Source organism: Halichoeres trimaculatus, unplaced genomic scaffold (assembly GCF_033239565.1).
Source record: "Halichoeres trimaculatus isolate MK-OKI-2021-1 unplaced genomic scaffold, fHalTri1.1 fHalTri1_scaffold_15, whole genome shotgun sequence".
Taxonomy (NCBI): domain Eukaryota; kingdom Metazoa; phylum Chordata; class Actinopteri; order Labriformes; family Labridae; genus Halichoeres; species Halichoeres trimaculatus.
In genome coordinates, this window is record NW_027437193.1 from 1,527,104 (window position 1) to 1,544,687 (window position 17,584).

At 41.0% G+C, this 17,584-nt stretch overlaps 1 protein-coding gene across 3 annotated transcripts in view; it reads left to right on the forward strand.

Moving 5' to 3' along the window:
• The window catches only part of larp4b (La ribonucleoprotein 4B), a 37,829-nt gene extending 22,449 nt beyond the window's left edge, over positions 1-15,380 (forward strand). The window contains exons 3-17 of one of the 3 annotated variants that reach the window (XM_074688593.1): positions 173-326; positions 1,146-1,319; positions 3,641-3,719; positions 5,760-5,896; positions 6,206-6,309; positions 6,566-6,676; positions 8,141-8,194; positions 10,378-10,584; positions 11,382-11,488; positions 11,573-11,836; positions 12,059-12,083; positions 13,213-13,383; positions 13,470-13,663; positions 13,737-13,848; positions 14,186-15,380. In XM_074688593.1, coding sequence (XP_074544694.1) covers positions 173-326; positions 1,146-1,319; positions 3,641-3,719; positions 5,760-5,896; positions 6,206-6,309; positions 6,566-6,676; positions 8,141-8,194; positions 10,378-10,584; positions 11,382-11,488; positions 11,573-11,836; positions 12,059-12,083; positions 13,213-13,383; positions 13,470-13,663; positions 13,737-13,848; positions 14,186-14,518 — 2,226 coding nt within the window. In that variant the 3' untranslated portion in view covers positions 14,519-15,380. The remainder of the gene's footprint in view (positions 1-172; positions 327-1,145; positions 1,320-3,640; positions 3,720-5,759; positions 5,897-6,205; positions 6,310-6,565; positions 6,677-8,140; positions 8,195-10,377; positions 10,585-11,381; positions 11,489-11,572; positions 11,837-12,058; positions 12,084-13,212; positions 13,384-13,469; positions 13,664-13,736; positions 13,849-14,185) is intronic. The other 2 variants (XM_074688594.1, XM_074688595.1) reach the window with 2 other exon arrangements.
• Positions 15,381-17,584: the final 2,204 nt, after the last annotated feature.

A 17,584-nucleotide genomic window follows, 5' to 3' on the forward strand; every position in this document is an offset into this window, starting at 1 on the left:
TTTAAGAGAAACTGTAGAAACTGGAGCCTTTGTGCAGTTCAAGTTGAGTTTAGGGACACAAAAGCCTGAAAAAATAACGCTCAAAGAGTGATAAAGAGCGTTATATCTGCACATATTCTCCAGCCGACTCTGACTCCTAACTCTAACTCTAACTCCTCTGCTCTGTTCGCAGGAATCCGCCAAGGTTTCAGACCTCAACCCCAATGCGAAAGCATGGGCCAACCACATGTTTAGCCTGGACCCCAGCGGGAGTGCTGACACCACAACTGCTGCCCTGCAGCCATGGAAGGAAGGCTGCGATAGTTTGGCCGACCCCGGCCCAGAAGGTCAGTGGACGACGCTCATCACGTCTGCTCTTTACATCCCTTATTTTACGTTACTGCCATCTCAGCTTCAGGGGTCTGAGCGCTCACCGCAGACGCCGTTTGTTTGTAATCACCCAACATGTCGCTCCATGTCGGCTCGCTGCAGACCCTCTGTTCCACCTGTGTCCGTCCACTCATGTCACTCCTCACGTCACCCTTCACGTCACGCTCCAGACGCCTCTTGAATCATTCATACTCAATTTAGCGCGAGCTATGAATATTCCCACCACGGCCACGCTCTGGCTGCACAAATGATGGTAATCACTCACTTTAATGTGCCCGGCCAAGTATAGCCGGCGCAGAGGCTACGGGGTATGGTGGCGAAACAGGAACCACAGATTAGTCCGTGTTTGACTCGGATTGACACCCGGGCTTTTACCGCCTCCTGCGTCATTCCTGGAGTTAATACGGCGTCTTCATTCACGCTGAAGGCTTTGGTTGGGATTTCTAAAGGAAGTTTGTTTGGATGGAGTGAGAAAAGGTTTATCAGAGGTTTCAGCTCAGCGATGCCTTCAGTTTCCCCGCCTTTCCCTCTGTGCTTTGAGTCGCCTGTACGTCTGTAAACTGTAGATCAGGAAGTTTAACCTCAGCAGCTGATGAGTGGAGAGTGTCCGGTGTCCAAACAAACAGGCTTTAAAGTAAAGCACTGAAAAGATTTAACCATCGTCCAGCTTCAGGCGTGCTGCGGTCTCTGTTGGACCTCTCTGCTCCTCTTGGAAAGGTAAAAACTGTCCCATGCACTGTCAGCCGTTAACACACTCCCTCTGTTGATTGTCCCAGGCTATGAAGCCACTGAAGACAAGGCTTACAAGGAGCCCCTACTAACCGACCCAGATGAGCCCCCGCCGGCCTCAGTGATGCCGGCCGAGCCGGCTCCTGCGGCCCCCGTCAGCCTGGAGTGCTCTGAGCCAGCCTACACAGAGTACCCCGAGCCTGGGCAACCAGGGCGCACAGGTGGGCTGTTCAGAGACTGGATGTTTGTCAGGGCGAGCGTTTGGTAACCTGGACAGGAAAACCTTCAGAGGTGGAGCGAACAGGCTGCAGAGAGATGGATGTGTGTGTTTTATTCAGGAGGTCACACACACCTTCTCACGCTCTCCTCTCAGAAATCATCATGAAATCAGGGAAAGATTTTAGAAACACTTTATGAATTCAACCTGTGGTTAAACCTGTGACGGCGTTAAAACATGAAGTTATCGCTAACATCTCATGTGTTTCTTTTCCTTCCAATCAAAGTTTTTTACCTAAGACACTGAGAGTAACTAAAAGAAAAAGTTTTGGGGTTTTAGCAGAACATAAACATTAATCTGTATTAACTTTGACCTGAGAGTCAAAATAAAGAATTTACCAAGGACTCCGTAGTCTAGGATTTCTGTCAGATTTCACTGATAACAAGCAGAATTCTGACTCTCCCTCAACAAAAATCTTGGATTAAATCTCAGGATTCTGATTTCTTTTACCTGAGATTTTTAAATCTAACCTCAGAAATCATCCTTTATTTCCTCAAAAGTTAACACTTAATCTTCAAGTTCTAACTTGTCCCATGTAATTTTGACTTTTGTCTTCAAACCCATAATCTTATTCCCCCAGAGTTTTAAATTTTTTTTCTCTTAGATGTTTAAAACTGGTCTCAGCTCAGAATTAATCCTGTTTTTAAGGTGATTAATCAAAATTTAAATCTCCAATTTGGGTTTTTAATAAATTTTGAATTTTTAATCTTTTAGATTTTAAAATTTATTCCAAGAATTCATCCTTTTTGACCCTCAAAGTTAATTTTAAATTTTTTAATCAAAATAAATTTTAAAATAAGAAAAAAAAGAATAAGAAAAAAAAAGAAATTATTTAAAAAATAATAAAAAATAATAATTAAAAATAAATAAATAAAATGAATTACTAAAAATAAAATTGGGGAAACTTTTATCTCAAATTTGTATTTTTTTTCTTCAAAAATTTTTCATGTCACCACAAAGTTCTGATTTTTTCCCTGTAATTCAGTGAATCCAAACTCAAAACCCTGACTTTCCCCGTAACAAATCGCCATAATTTTATCTCTGAATTCCTCCTTTTTCACCCAGAAGTTACAATTCATTCACAAATTTTTGACTTTCCAGTTATTTTTGACTTTTATCTCAGGGTTCAACATTTTCTACAAGCATTAAATGGCAGAATCCTGATTTTATTGTCTAATAGTTTGAAAATTGATCCCACAGTTATTCTTTATTTTACAAGAATTAAAAATTTGATCACATAAATTTTTCATTTCAACGTTTGTCATTTTTCCCTCCTTGAATTTTAACTAAATCATGGAAATTTGATTGTTTTCTTGAAGAATTTTAAAATTGATCTCGAAACGCATAGTTTTTCTTCCTTTTATTGATCATTTGGATGGATATTTGATTACGGGGTTGATGTGAAAGAATGAATCTGTGTTTATTCTGCAGCTCTGGACTGTTTGGCATCAGGCTGTGTGGTGTTATAAAAGTTAATTTCATTAAATTTCTTGTTAAATTTCTGATGTTTAAAGTGAGCAGACTCTGTTCTACCCACTAAACTTTGACAGAGTCTCTGTTTTAACTCACTCGTCTGTCTGAGAAACCTTAGAGGTTAAAAACTGTGAATCTTGACGGGTCAATCCTAAAGTCACAGAGCGACGGCAGACAGATCAATCTTTGTGTTTACAGAGTTTTTATGTGTTAATATAAAAACATCAGGACGTTAAGATCTGTGCTCAGCCTGGAGTAGCAGGATTTATCTTCCAGAGGAACACGGTGACCGCTCAGGAGCTGTTTGTTGTTTCATGTTTTATTTATCAGAGCATTAAAGTTTCATGAACAGTACCAGACAGTTTTTGTGTCAACACATTTGTCTTTTAGCGTCCTTCACCTGAAGGGAGCGTCGCAAACAAAACAAGAGCAGAGTGTGAGCTCAAGATTCAGCGTCTGTTGATTAAAACAAAACAGGCTGGTGTAAGAAAACCCTCCTAAATATCTGTAGAATCAGACCACCTCTTATATTCTAGGTTTTACGGTAATTTTGAATAAAACGAGAAGGTGCTCATGGGAAAAGGAGTTTTTATCCTGGAGAAACAATACCTCCTCTAGCCACAGGTGTCAGTCAACGCCAAACATAAACCATTTTTACTTTCATTTTTAAGAAAAGCATCCATCCTTTTCTTTTCAGCCTCATTTTTCATTTTGTCAGAAAAATATTCAGGATCTCATGTTTTAAGTTTTTCATGAATTTAACGCAACATTTCTGGTCCTGTGCGTCGACAGGCAGTGATCCCCAGCAGGAAAACCCCCATGAGGGCTTGAGGGAACACCTGAAGAAGACTTTGGAGTTCTGTCTTTCCAGGTAAGTTTGCCTCAATGACTGTGCATCGCGGTAAATCGTGAGTTTCTTACAGATTTAGGAGCTCAAAGGAGGGACAAAGGGTCTTCGACCTGCGGTCTGGAATCTAATGCGGCTAAATGCACAAGCTTGATATGTGGCAAGACATTAAAAACTAAAAATGATGAGTTGAGTGACATATATACATGTTATTAAATTCAAGTTCTCTTTCGACAATTTTGCAAAATGTGAAAATTAAGATATTTATTTGTTAATTTTTGAAAAATACAAAATTGTCTGAATTTTTGCAAAATTTTGAAATTTCAAGCATTTTGCTAATTTAAAAAATTTCAAAAAGTTTTGGGGAAATTTTTGAAAAGTCAAAAAATTTTGTATTTTTGAAATTTTGCAAATTTTGAATTGTTTTTTTCAATTAAGCAGATTTTTTTTTATTTTGCAAATTTTTTGATTTTTGAAAAAAAAATGCAATCTTTGGTAAAAATCAAAATATTTGCAGATTTGGGGATTTTTTTTTCTTTTTTGGAAATTTTTGCAAATTCATTAAAAATTAAAAATGTCAAAAAGTTTTTGGGGAAGATTTTGCAAATTTTTGAAATGTCAAAATTTTTTTGTGTTTTTGGAATTTTGTAAATTTTTTATTTTTTTTTTAAAAAATTGCAAATTTTTGATTTTTAAAAAAAATTGCATTCTTTAACAAAATCGAAATATTTGCAGATTTGGGGATTTTTGTTCTTTTTGGAAATTTTTGTTAGTTCATTTAAAATAAAAAAAAATGTCAAAAAGATTTGGGGAAATTTTTGCAAATTTTTGAAATTTAAAAAAATATATATGTTTTTGAAATTTTGCAAATTTTGAATTATTTTGCAAAGTTTTGCAATTTTTTTTAATTGCAATCTTCAAAAAAATCGAAAATATTTGCAAATTCTGGGAATTTTTTTTTTTTTTGCAGATTCATTAAAAATAATAAAAAACCAAGACATCACACTAACAATTTCATAAATTTCAAAGTAACTCCTTGTTTTGATGATCATTCACTAGTTTGCAGACCCCCATGATAGACTCTGCTGTCGGGTCGTCTTTACCCACTGTACAGACGTTGTGTTTGGGATGGATGGTTGATGATAAAATAGAAAGTTTAAAACACAGATTCCCCATCATGGGGAAACATGGACTCCTCAGGTGTTCCCCTGTCAGTGGGTTTAAAGAGCGATGACCTCAGACCCTTCATCACTCAGCTGCTGTTTACACTCATTAAAGGGTAGAAGCTCTGAAACGAGCCACAGCAGCTGCTCGTCAGTGATCATTAGAGAGCCCACGACCTGAGCAGAGGGAGGCTGATGGGGGTGACTCAGTGGAGTCCCCCGTCAGGTTCTGTTTGTCGATGAGTGTCATGTTCTCGAGCATCATATCGGAAGAAAATCAGAACCACTGCGTCATGTTTAAGTCTAAAAGTCTAAATTCCCACCTCCCTGCTTTGCTAGCCCCGCCCCCTAAAGTTCCTGGACGTCTGAAAAGTAGTACCCCTCAGTCAGGGCTGGTTTCTGGGGTAAATTTATTACCCAAGAATAGGGATGGGAATTGATAAGATTTTGTCAATACCGATGCCCTTATTGATTCTGCTTAGTGGTCTGATTCTTTATCGATTTCCTTATCAGTTTCTGTTGTGAATTTTCTCGGTACAAAAAGTATCTTTACAGGTTTTCTGTGTCAACAACATTTCATTGAGTTTATACTGTAAGTGAATAAAATGTAATTGGTCCCTGAGTCTGGATATTTCTGGGCATAATTAAACAGAAACAGGTCAAAATTTCACACAATGTGACGTTGATGTGCTGTGTTGTGATATATTAATAATTCAAGTAGGCCATCTAGTGTCTCAAAGTGGTTATAGCAATAGTTTAAGTTGTTTGGAACCTTTCCGTTAGCCATGAGCCTTTCATTAGCCTGTTAGCTTTGGACATTTGAAATCACAGCGATGAGTCATATGAATGCCCGTATCTTCGTCCTTAACCCCCGCTCTCTGCCCTCCTCTTCGCCTCACAGGGAGAATCTGGCCAGTGACATGTACCTCATTTCCCAGATGGACAGCGACCAATATGTGCCAATTGTGACAGTGGCCAACCTGGACCACGTCAAAAAGCTCAGCACAGACGTGGAGCTGATCGTGGACATTTTACGATGTGAGTATCTGGACTTCAGGGGTTAATCCTCCTCTCTGTGATCTCACCCAGAAGTTGATCCTGGGGTAGAGAAGAAGAGAGCCCTCCCCTCCCTCAGTGGCTTTCTGATCAGCTCTGGGCTGATTTCCCCTGAGAGGTTGTTAAACTTCTACCTGCTTGTGTTTGATTTACACCCAAACCGTATTTACTGCTCGGGTAAATCCTGCCTGGCTTTAAGCTGCGCTTTCGTTTGGTGGTTCAGGGATGTGAGTGGAGCATTAATGGCTTGCTGTTCAACAGATCTTTTCTTCTGTGTTTTTTAATTTCAAGCTCTGCCGTTGGTTCAAGTGGATGAGAAGGGCGAGAAGGTGCGACCCAATCAGAACCGCTGCATCGTGATTCTCAGAGAGGTCCCTGAGAGCACGCCCATAGAGGTCAGTGATGGGAGATCGTTGCATCGACACGAGTCAGAATTATTATTTTTTTCATTGTAGCTTTAATTTCTTTTTGGAAAGAAACTAAATACTGTGTTTAGTGTTAAGTTTTTCATGCTTTAGTGAGAAATCTGTACATATCAAACCCAAAAACTCAGTTTCATGTTTTATTTAACGGTGAATAGCTGCTGTATTGGAAAGGCTGTTTTGAACGTGTCACATTTGAAATGACATCACTTCCTCTTCTGTTTCACAGGAAGTCGAGGCTCTGTTTAAAGGGGACAACTTACCGAAGTTCATCAACTGTGAATTTGCCTACAACGACAACTGGTTCATCACCTTCGAATCAGAAGCAGATGCACAGCAGGTAGAGGAGATCGTTAATGCACATCAAAGTTATTTCTGGAGTTTTTTTACGCCTTTACAGGAACTTTCTTTTTTAAATACTTTTTATTGTCATCATGTTTTACCTTCAGTACAAATCTTTTTAAATTCAACACAAGGATGACGATATTTTACATTTTTGTCATTGATATGGTGTCTAAAAAATGTGTCCCTCAACTGTGACAATAAATTAATTGGTACATAAATAAGTCAATAATTAAAAAAAAAAAAAAAAAAAAAAAAAAAAAAAAGGAGGCAGCGTCAAAGAAAAAATAATTAATAAATAAAATAAAATATTTTTTTTTAAAAAAAGAAAAATTTCATCATTTTTCCTTCAACAAGATCCTCTTTCCTTTCTCTAAAGTATTTGATTTCTTGCAGAAAGACAATCAAAAAAAGTATTTATATACATTGAAATAAGGTAAGACTTGAGGGAAAGGCAAGAGGAGTCAAATTAGGAAGAGGTAAAAAAAAAAAGAAGAAGGAAAAGAAAGAAACAAGAAAGACAAACATACAAAACAAAATAGTCGCAAAATTTTAAATAAATAAATAAATAAATAGGCGTATATGGTGCTCCCTTAAGGAACTTTGGTGGGCCTGCAAACTGAAGGTTTCTGATTGGTGGAGCAGATTCAGTGTCTTTATTTCCCTCCTGTCGTCAGTCCACAATAAGCTGAGCCCAGTCCTGGTGGACTTGGTTTAGTACCTCCTAAACAGTGGTCTTCTTTGAGCCTGATAGCGTGAATAGGCCTGTTTCCATCAGGCGGTCCGGTACGGATCAGTACAGGAAATCAAAGCTCAATGATTCTTCTTCTTTGTGATTAGCATGTGGATCCTAAGCATCGTGTCCACCAAGTGGTTCAGTTTGGTTCGTCTCAGTACGGCACACATTTTGTGCCGTTTCCTTTGACGAAAGCTGGGACAGGTCCCCATATTACCGACCTGTACCGTCCCACTTTTTTGGGACCCTTCATTTGGGGGTGATTCTTTCCACCAGTCTACAGACTGCTGTGTTCATAGCCCCACCTTCTGGGGTTGGGTCGGATCAGTCTGGCACCCCAACAGAAGGGAACCAAAATGTGGGACGGCACGGGTTGCTAACTTGGGAATAGTCAACGGAAACGCCACAAAATGTGTACCGTACCAAGACGAACTGAACTGAAACACTTGGTGGAAACAGAGATGGTGTGTCTCTGTCAGCTCCCGGTGTTCCAGTTTAAAGAGTGACCCTGTAAACTGGAGACCTTCAGATGAACGTGTCAGAGGAGATCAGCTGATCAGACACAGAGGAAGTCCTGGGGAATGATCCTGGTTTAGTTTTTGTTCAGATCTCCTCATGTCCTGTTTCTGATAGTATCTGTCTGGATTTTTTTTTAGTTTATTGCTTTAACAAAGATGTTTCATGTTTTGTTTCTGAATCTGGTTTCTTCACTCTCTCTTCAAACAGGCATATCAGTATCTCCGTGAGGAGGTGAAGACCTTTCAAGGGAAGCCTATCAAGGTAGATCACACTCATCAACAAACAGTCCCTGACTGCTTTGTAGCTTTCTGAACAGACCAGATGTTAAACTTACAGGGTGGAAAAAAGATCATTCAGGCATTTAGGCTCCTAAATTCAACAATAGTTCAACAATCAGAGCAGATTTCAGGGGCCGGAGAAAAAAATAGATATATCAGGATTTTTTGTTTGACAGTATAAAAATCAGATTCTTTGTCAAAAAGTGTTTTTTTTTTTCCAAATTCAAATTCTTCATTTCAGTCTTTGTTTATAAACTGGATTGGAGAAAAATTCCCACTTTTCTCCAGCAGAGGGTGAAATGTTTCTCTCTGTCTCATGTGATGAGCATTTTATAGGAAAATATGGCTCCTGATTTAGTCTGTGGACATCATCATTAAACTTTTTTTTACATAGTCTGGTGTCAAAAAAGCAAACTAAAAATCGTAAATATCAAAGAATTGAAATTTAAATCGAATCAGCACCACAAAAATCAAATCGAATCACAAGAGTAGCTTATCGTCTACAGCAGTGTTTCCCAACCCTGGTCCTGGAGGACCCCCTGCCCTGCATGTTATAGATGTTACCCCACTCCAACACACCTGATTCAAATGAATGGCTCGTTATCAGGCTGGAGCAGAGCTTGATGATGAGCTGATCATTTGAATCAGGTGTGTTGGAGTGGGGTAACATCTAAAACATGCAGACAGGAGGTCTTCCAGGACCAGGGTTGGGAAACACTTGGTCCACAGTCATCCTGCAGTTGTCGTACAGTTTATACCTCATACATCTGCAGTTCCCCCCCAAAACTCATGAGGGCAGTGTGGTCTGTGCGTTTGCTGTGTTTTCTGCTTTTTCACACTGATTTTCAGCAGATTATGTTAAATTGTAGCTAAAACAAGGAAAACATTTGCGGTCAAAGTGTAAAGACGGTGTTTAATGTTTTCATTTTGGAGGATAAGGAGGATGTGGGGAAGAGAAAGGTGAGGAACAGAGAAGGTTGTGGAAAAAGTTAAATGAGCTGCTGTTTCTGAGATTCATGGCCAAAAATTGCATAAAAATTTAATTAAAAAATAAGGCTGAAAAAAATGAAGGCTGAAGATTGCAAAAAATTTTAAAAATAAGCAAAATTTTGAAAAACCCAAACATTTCAAAAATTTGCAAAAACTTTAAAAAATGTGCAATCATTTTTAAAATAAAAAGGCTAAAATAAATTAATGCTTAAATAAAAAAAAAAAAAAATTTGAATTTCAAAGTATTTTGAAAAAATAAGCCTAATTTTGAAAAACCCAAACATTTAAAAAAAAATTGCAAAAACTTAAAAGAAAAATGTGCAAAATTTTTTAAATGAAAAGGCCGAAATAAATTAATGCTAAAAATTTCAGAAAACTTTAAAAATTAGCCAAATTTTACCAAAAATATTCAGGAAACCCAAACATTTTTTGACATTTCCAAAATTTGCAAAAACTCAAAAAAAAAAAACCTGTTAACATTTCAAAAATAAAAAGGCTAAAATAAATTGATCATAAAAATTGATCTAGAAACCTTTAAAAATAAGCTAAATTTTACAAAAAAAATATCAAAATACCCAAACATTTTTTGACATTTCAAAAATTTGCAAAAGATAACCACAAAATTTAAAATTTTGCAAAAAAATAATTTAATGAAAATTTATTATAAAAATTTGCAAAAAGTTTTCCTTTTAAAAATGATCAAACTTAAGAGATATCTTAAAATTGTTGAAAAAAGTACAAAAATGTAAACAATATGGACAGTGTTTTACATTTTAAAATTTGCAAAACATTTTTTGGAATATCAAAAATTTGCAAAGATTTAGATTTTTTTTTAATAAGAAAAATTGAAAAAAAACATGTTATACCTTTAAAAAATTGCAATCTTTTTTTTTTTAAATGTCCAAAATTGGCAAAAATATAAACTGCAATTTTTTTGAGAGAATACTTGAATTTGACAACATTTATTGACAATATTGCTCAACTCATTATTTTCTGTTGATTACTAATGTCCTCCCACACATCCATCATGCATATTAATCTGGCACATCGTCAGTTAAATGAATCCATCCACACAGAATTAAAATCTGTATTGAACAAGAGTCATGGCCTGTCTGGACGCTAAAACTAAAAGTTTGAGGACCTTCTCTAACTTCCTGCTCTCTGTCGTCCTGCCAGGCGAGGATAAAGGCGAAGGCAATCGCTATCAACACTTTCATGCCAAAGAACGGATACCGACCGGTGGAGGTAAACCCGTACGCCCAGCAGCGCTACACATCGTACTACATCCCGCCGGTTTACAGCCCTCAGCAGCAGTTCCCCTTATACAGCCTCATCACGCCGCAGGCCTGGTCCGCCACGCACAGCTTCATCGACCCCACGCTGGTAAGACGGAGCAACAACAAACATTCACGATTCACTCTGTGGAATCAGGAAGTGGTTTTAGGTCAAAGTGGGACGCTTCATCTATTTCCTGTTCACGCATGAGTCGGGTTAATGCATGGAAAATGTAAACAGGAGCACTTCCTGTCTCTGTGCTGTTATTGACCCGTTAAAACCGGTCCTGTGGAGGAGATAACAGGATGTAAAAAAGAAAACGGGGAAGAAATGATCCGTGTTTTTCCTGGAAGGGCCGGTTTGTTCGTTCTGTCCACATTTAACCTCTGCTTCGATTCCTGAAACGACGACAGCAGGAAGTCATCGCTGAATCAGTGTCAAGTCAATCAAGTGACAGCAACACGCAAAGCCTTCTTCACTCAGCACGTGTCTTATTTTTAGTAAAAACAGACAGATATGTGTCACATTTTTCCAGAAAAACTCTATTTTTAGAAAGATTTCGATCGTCGTCCCTCAGTTGGAAAGTTGGGGTCTGATTTTAGCTGTCACATGTGTCCACGAGCAAACCCCTGAGCTGAGATTGCTTCTGCTGTTAGTTAGCGTAGTTCCTCCCAGCCACCAGGGGGCACAAGCCAGTGTTCTCATGGGTGTAGCTCTACACTGGAAAAAGAGACAAAGACAAACTGGATGACCCGCTCAGGAGTCGTTTCTGGACTCGTCGCGTTAGCGCGGCTTATTAGAGTCTTATGGGACAGCTTCGACATGAACTCTTCCTTAGATTGCCGTGTGTGTGGGGTGAATGTCCGGGCAGCTGATGAGTCTGTTTCCTGTTTCCTGTTTCCCAGGTTGCCCCGTTTCACAACAACCAGTTCATCAATGGGTTTACCACGTCGCACAGCTTCAAACCAGCGTCGTCTCCTCTCACTGTCAGACACTACTCACCCAGGAACAGGTCGGTATCCCAGCGCTTCAGTCCTGGAGGAGCACGGGGTGTCACCAGCTCCACCTGGTCTAAAACCGTCCCCCTTTCCTACAGGAATCACAGTAAACCTCACTTGAGGCCGACAGTCCCCACAGCAGACCGCAGCGCCGGGCTCCTGGACAACCCGGGCCTCTTCCCCACCTTCCCCAGCGAGAGGCTCAACGGGGTCCGCAGCAGTCCGCCGATGAGACTCCCCACCAGCCAGCCCAGAACCAGGTTACCCTCCACCGCAGCCTTCCCGCGCAGAGACACGGTGGGCACGGGGAGAGTGACCGAGCCCACCACCACGGACTACTCCCTGGGAATCGGGCGAGGAAGGTACGGCAGCCTGTGGCAGACATTTCACAGCTCAGAGCTGGTCCAGAAACAGTTTCAGAGCGGCTCGGTGAGACCTGTAGGGGTCTTTAGAGTATTTGACAGATTGAGAGGGGGACGGAGGGCAGAGGTGACTCCTCACTGCTAAAGTCATGTTTCAGATTAAATGGATGTTTGTAAATCGAAGTGTTCTCTTTCTTAAAGGAAAAATCTTTCTGCTTCTAGGAAAAAGAGGGACGAAAAGTTTACAGTAAGTACTTCCTCCTTTTTCAAAGCAGCTTATTCTTCATTATCTGTGGTTTTCAGTTAGAGCTTGTTTCCATGGAGACGATAACTCAAGTCAGGGGTCTGCAACCTTTCCTCTGATAGGAGCAGTTTACGCTCAGCTCACCTGGATTAAAATCATTCAGAAAAATGACTTTCAAAATCTACTTTACCTTCACAATAAAAACTGTGAAGTGTATAAAATCCTATACATAGTTAAAATCTAGTGAAATATCATCAAAACAAGAAGTTATTTTGTAATTTTTATGAAACTGTACATGTTATGTCATTGTTTTTATATTTTTATTAAAATGGCAGAAATAGAAAAAAATAAACCAACAAAATATCAAAAATTTGCAAATTTTATAATAAAAATAAGGCTGAAATATATTAAGGCAAAAAAATTCAAACATTTATAAAAATAAGCAAACATTTTTAAAAAACCTTTACATTTTGTGACAATTAAAAATTTTCAAAAATTAAAAAAAAAAACTCAAATTTTTTTAATAAAAAGGGTAAAATGGTTAAAGGCTAAAAGTTTCAGAAAACTTTGAAAATAAGCAAAATTTTACAAAAATGTCAAAAACCCAAACTTTTTTTGACATTTCAAAAAATTTGCTAAAAATTAACAAAAAATTAAAAATTTGCCAAAAAAAAACATAAAAATTTTCAAAATATTTTTAATTAAAGCATGCTCAAACTTTCCAAAAAAACTAAAAAAAATTAAAAACTACAAAAATGTAAACAAAACACAGACATTTTTTTTTTTTTAAATAAAATTTGAAAAAAAAAATAGAATTTTAAAAATAAGAAAAAGAAACATTTAAATACAATTTAAAAATTTGCAATTTTTTTTTGAAATGTCAAAATTGGCAAAAATTTAAACTGCCAATTTTTTGAAAAAATGCTTGAATTTGATAACATATTGCTTACATCACTCAACATTATTTTTTGTTGATTACTAATGTCTTACCACGTATCAATCATGTATATTAATCCAGCACGTTGTCAGTGAAATGAATCCATCCACACAGAATTAAAATCAGTATTTTCTGATTTTAAGTGTGTTTCTCTGTTCCGTGTTCGTGCTGACTGTTTTTCTGTCCGTCACGCAGAGAGTGACGCCTCAGTCGCCGCCTCCTCCTCCCAAACCCCCGTCTCCGAGCTTCGAGCTCGGTCTCTCCAGCTTCCCGCCTCTGCCCGGAGCGGCCGGCCAGCTTAAGACAGACGACGTGTTCGACAACCGGCTGGCCAGCAGCGTGGTGGTGGGGACGCCTAAGGAACGGGTGAGACTGACACCGGTGGGGTTTGAACGCGGGGATCAAACCTTCGTTTGGGAGCAGGTGTGAACCTCTGTGTCCTCTCTGTGCAGCAGAATGTAAGCGCTGACTCCGGCTCTGGAGGAGCCCTCTCCCCAGCGGGCCCCAAAGAGCCCCTCCGGTCCTCCACCTCTCCGATGCCCACAAGCTTCCAGCCCTCACCGCCAGCCTCCACCCCAGCCTCAGCCCCGACCGTGACCCCCTCCACCGGCCCGCCACACAGCCCGGCTCCGCCTCTTCCTGCAGCGTAAGAGCAGCACTGACCAGATCATTACAGAGCAGACACTTCCTCTTTTAACTCCGCCTTTAATCTGTTTCAGGGAGGTGAAGGTGACGGAGGCCAAACCCAAGGAGGTGCAGCTGTCTGTGGAGCGAGTTCCTGGGACTCTCTCTACTGCGAGCAAATCAGTGCAAGTCAACGGTGCTGCCACAGTAAGTAACCTCCTCCTCCACCTCTTTGCATCCATCAGATCACTCATTGTCAGGTTAAAGCTGCACGTCCAGAAAAATCAGAAAGGGACGATAAGAAAAATGCATTTTATATAACAGCCTGCGAGTCTGAGCTCAGGGCGAACTAACCCGTCTAATCCGACGACACATTTGTGAATATTTTACACATTTGCAGATCAGTTTACACATTTGTAGATGCATTCACACACTCACTCATTATTTCTGCTGCAGTGATGAATCAGCTCCACAGGGGGCAGCACTGAGCAGATGTTGTACGAAGTGTTTCATGTCTCCTTCGTCCGTCCTGTCTTCCTGCCAGGAGCTGAGGAAACCCTCCTACGCTGAGATCTGCCAGCGGGTGAAGGACGCCCCCACATTACAGCAGCCACCCACCCCCAAGGAAGCCAAGCCAGCCTGCTCCACCCCCGCAGGAGAGGAGCGGAAGTGCCCTGATGCCTCCACCCCTGCAGGGGACGCGAAGCCCAGAGAGACTTACCCCCCTTCCTCTAAAGCCGGCTCGGCCGCCGTCGTCCCCGGGAGACCCCCGAGGGAGGCCCGGAGGCCGGCCGGGCGGTGGGCCTCACCGCCCCCACACCCAGGGAAAACCCCCAGCAAAGATCCCCACCACACCCCGCCCAAATCTCCGCAGTAGGGCGCCCCCTTCCTGTAACCCCGCTCCGCAGACGCGTTAAAAAAAGGAAACTAAAGTCAGGGCTACTCCGTACTTCTTTCCCAGAATCAGCAGTCACAGCGAGCATCGAGGACGCCTTCTCTCCTGGATCAGGGCTTGCAGACAAAAAGCACTTTACTGTGCATGTAGAGCACCGTTTCATTCTTTTACTCTATTTATTTGCTTTTTTAGTTTCACTTTTATTTCTGGTTTGGCATTACGTGGTAGTGTCAGCCCGGAGGTTGGCACAGGAAACACTGAAATCGATTCATTCTGTCTGAACGGCCTTGTGGGCTTAAATTAGTGTGTGTGTGTGTGTGTGTGTGTGTGAGTGTGTGTGTGCAGCAGCAGCAGGGCATTGTTGGAGGCCCCCTCCCCCTGGTGGATGATGGGAAAGCGTGCGTACAGACTCCACCTTTGTTGCTCTCATAGTGAGGGTTTGTTTGCGCGTTGAGCGGCGTTGTTGTGCAGCTTCATGTAGCCCGAGTCGTAACGTATGCACAGACCTCACAGCTCAGTCTGATCCATGGGGCTGATTCCCTGAGCGTGTCGATCGTATTATCTCTGGATGCCTCTCTGTGTATCAGCAGCTTAGCCGCGGCGTCCACGTCTCTGAGCGTCTACTTCCTGCTCGCGCTGATCGCCTGTGGGCCTTTTGTAACCAAAACTCTGCTTCAGACGTATCTGCTCGCTTCTTGCTGACTTGTATCTCTCTGTTTGAAGTTTCAGGAAGAGGATTTCTTCATCGTCTTACACCTGGGGTCTTTCTTTTCATACTATGGGATCTGAATGACTAACTGGTCAAAAAACAAAAAAACAAAACAGGAGAGCTGCTTCAGGAAGCGAGCGCTGGTGAAGAACAATCTGTTCATTAGGAAGTCTCAGTTCTCGAGGCTGTGCTGACGAGTTGCACCTGAAAAGCAGTTAAACAAGAAAAATGCTCAAATAGGTCGTGTCCATTCTGGTGTTTTTCCGCCTCTGCATTTACGTGCAACCTCCTGCAAGAGTCAGCCGCCTCCTCAGATCACTTCATGGTTAATAAATACAGAAACTAAGATTTAAAGTCTCCAGGAGCACTTGTTGTTCCCACCTTTGAGTTAATCTGAGAGTTTCTGTCTCCTGGTGCGATCACCATGTCCTTGTCAGTGTGTTTTGTACCCGACATTAGTCAGACAGCCAATCAGCGCAGCATCCCCACCTTCCAAGATAACTGCAAGGTAGACGAGGTTAAAAACAGAGCCATGTTCGCCTCTGAATTTTTTTTGTCCCCTCCAGTAACAATCAGCTGCCTTCTCTGATCACTTTATGGTTGGAGAGGTGACAAACGAGGACTGTCAGAGTCTCTGGGTGTGCTTCCTTTGACTATGTTGGTGTTTTTCCACCTCTGCATCTATCCCCGCTCTCAGAAACAGAGCGTCTGATTGATTTCTAACATTTCAGATCATCTCATGGATGATGAAGTTCGAAACAGAGAGTTTTAGTATCCTGGAGCACTCGTCAAGTCCATTTTGGTGTTTTTCCACCTCTGCATTTTTCTGCAACCTCTGAAATCAGTCAGGTGGTCTGTTTCTAACATCTCAGATCATCTCATCAATGATAAAGTGAGAAACGTAAACGTTAAGTCTAGGTGTGTTTTGCACTCTACATCAGTCAGAAAGCTGATCAGCACAGGACCCCCACCTTATAGGATCATTGTGAGATAGATGAGGTTAAAAATTGAGAGTTTCAGTCTCCTGGAGCGCCCGCCGTGGCCATTCTGGTGTTTTTCCGCCTCTACATTTACGTGTAAACTCATACAAATGCCACCTGCCACCTCCTCTGATCACTTTATGGTTAATAAATACAGAAACTAAGATTTAAAGTCTCCAGGAGCACTTGTTGTTCCCACCTCTGAGTTAATCCCAGAGTTTCTGTCTCCTGGTGCGATCACCATGTCCTTGTCAGTGTGTTTTGTACCAGACATTAGTCAGACAGCCAATCAGCACGGGATCCCCACCTTCAAAGATCGCTCCAAGGTAGACGAGGTTAAAAACTGAGCGTCTTAGTCTCCTGGAGTGCCCGTCATGTCCATTCTGGTGTTTTTCCACCTCTGTGTTTACGTCCTACAGGAGTCGCCAGCCTCCTCAGATCAATTTATGGTTGATGCAGTCAGAAACTGAGACTTGAAGTCTACAGGAGCACTTGATGAGGTTAGAAATTGAGAGTTTCAGTCTCTTAGAGTGCCGGTCATGTCCATTCTGGTGTTTTTCCACCTCTGCATTTTTCTGGAACCTCCTACAAGACTCCGCAGCCTCCTCTGATTAAGTTATGGTTCGATCACCATGTCCTTGTTAGTGTGTTTTGCACTCAAAACTAGTCAGGCAACCAATCAGCGCAACATCCCCACCTTCCAAAATTACTCCAAGGAAGATGAGGTTAATTACTGAGCAACTTGGTCCCCTGGAGTGCTCGTCGTGTCCATTCTGGTGTTTTTCCACCTCTGCATTTTTCTGCAATCTCCTACAAAAGTCAGTCGACAGCCTCCTCAGATCAATTTATGGTTGATGAGGTTAGAAACTGAGACTTAAAATCTGAGATTTTGTCTCCAGGGGCCCACTATGTCCATTCTGGTGTTTTTCCGCCTCTGCATTTTTCTGCAACCTCCGATAACAATCAGCTGCTTCATCAGATGACTTTATGGTTTGAGGTTACAAACGAGGACTGTCGCATTGACTGTTTTGGTGTTTTTCCACCTCTGCATCTATCCCCACTCTCAGAAACAGAGCGTCTGATTGATTTCTTACATCTCAGATCATCTTAAGGATGATGAAGTTAGAAACAGAGAGTTTTAGGATCCTAAAGCACTAGTCATGTCCATTCTGGTGTTTTTCCGCCTCTACATTTATTCGCAACCTCTTACAACAGTCAGCCGCCTCCTCAGATCACTTTGTGGTTGATGCTGTCAAAAACTGAGATTTAAGATCTCCAGGAGCTCTTGATGAGGTTAAAAATTGAGAGTTTCTGTCTCTTAGAGCCCCTGTCGTGTCAATTCTGGTGTTTTTCTGCCTC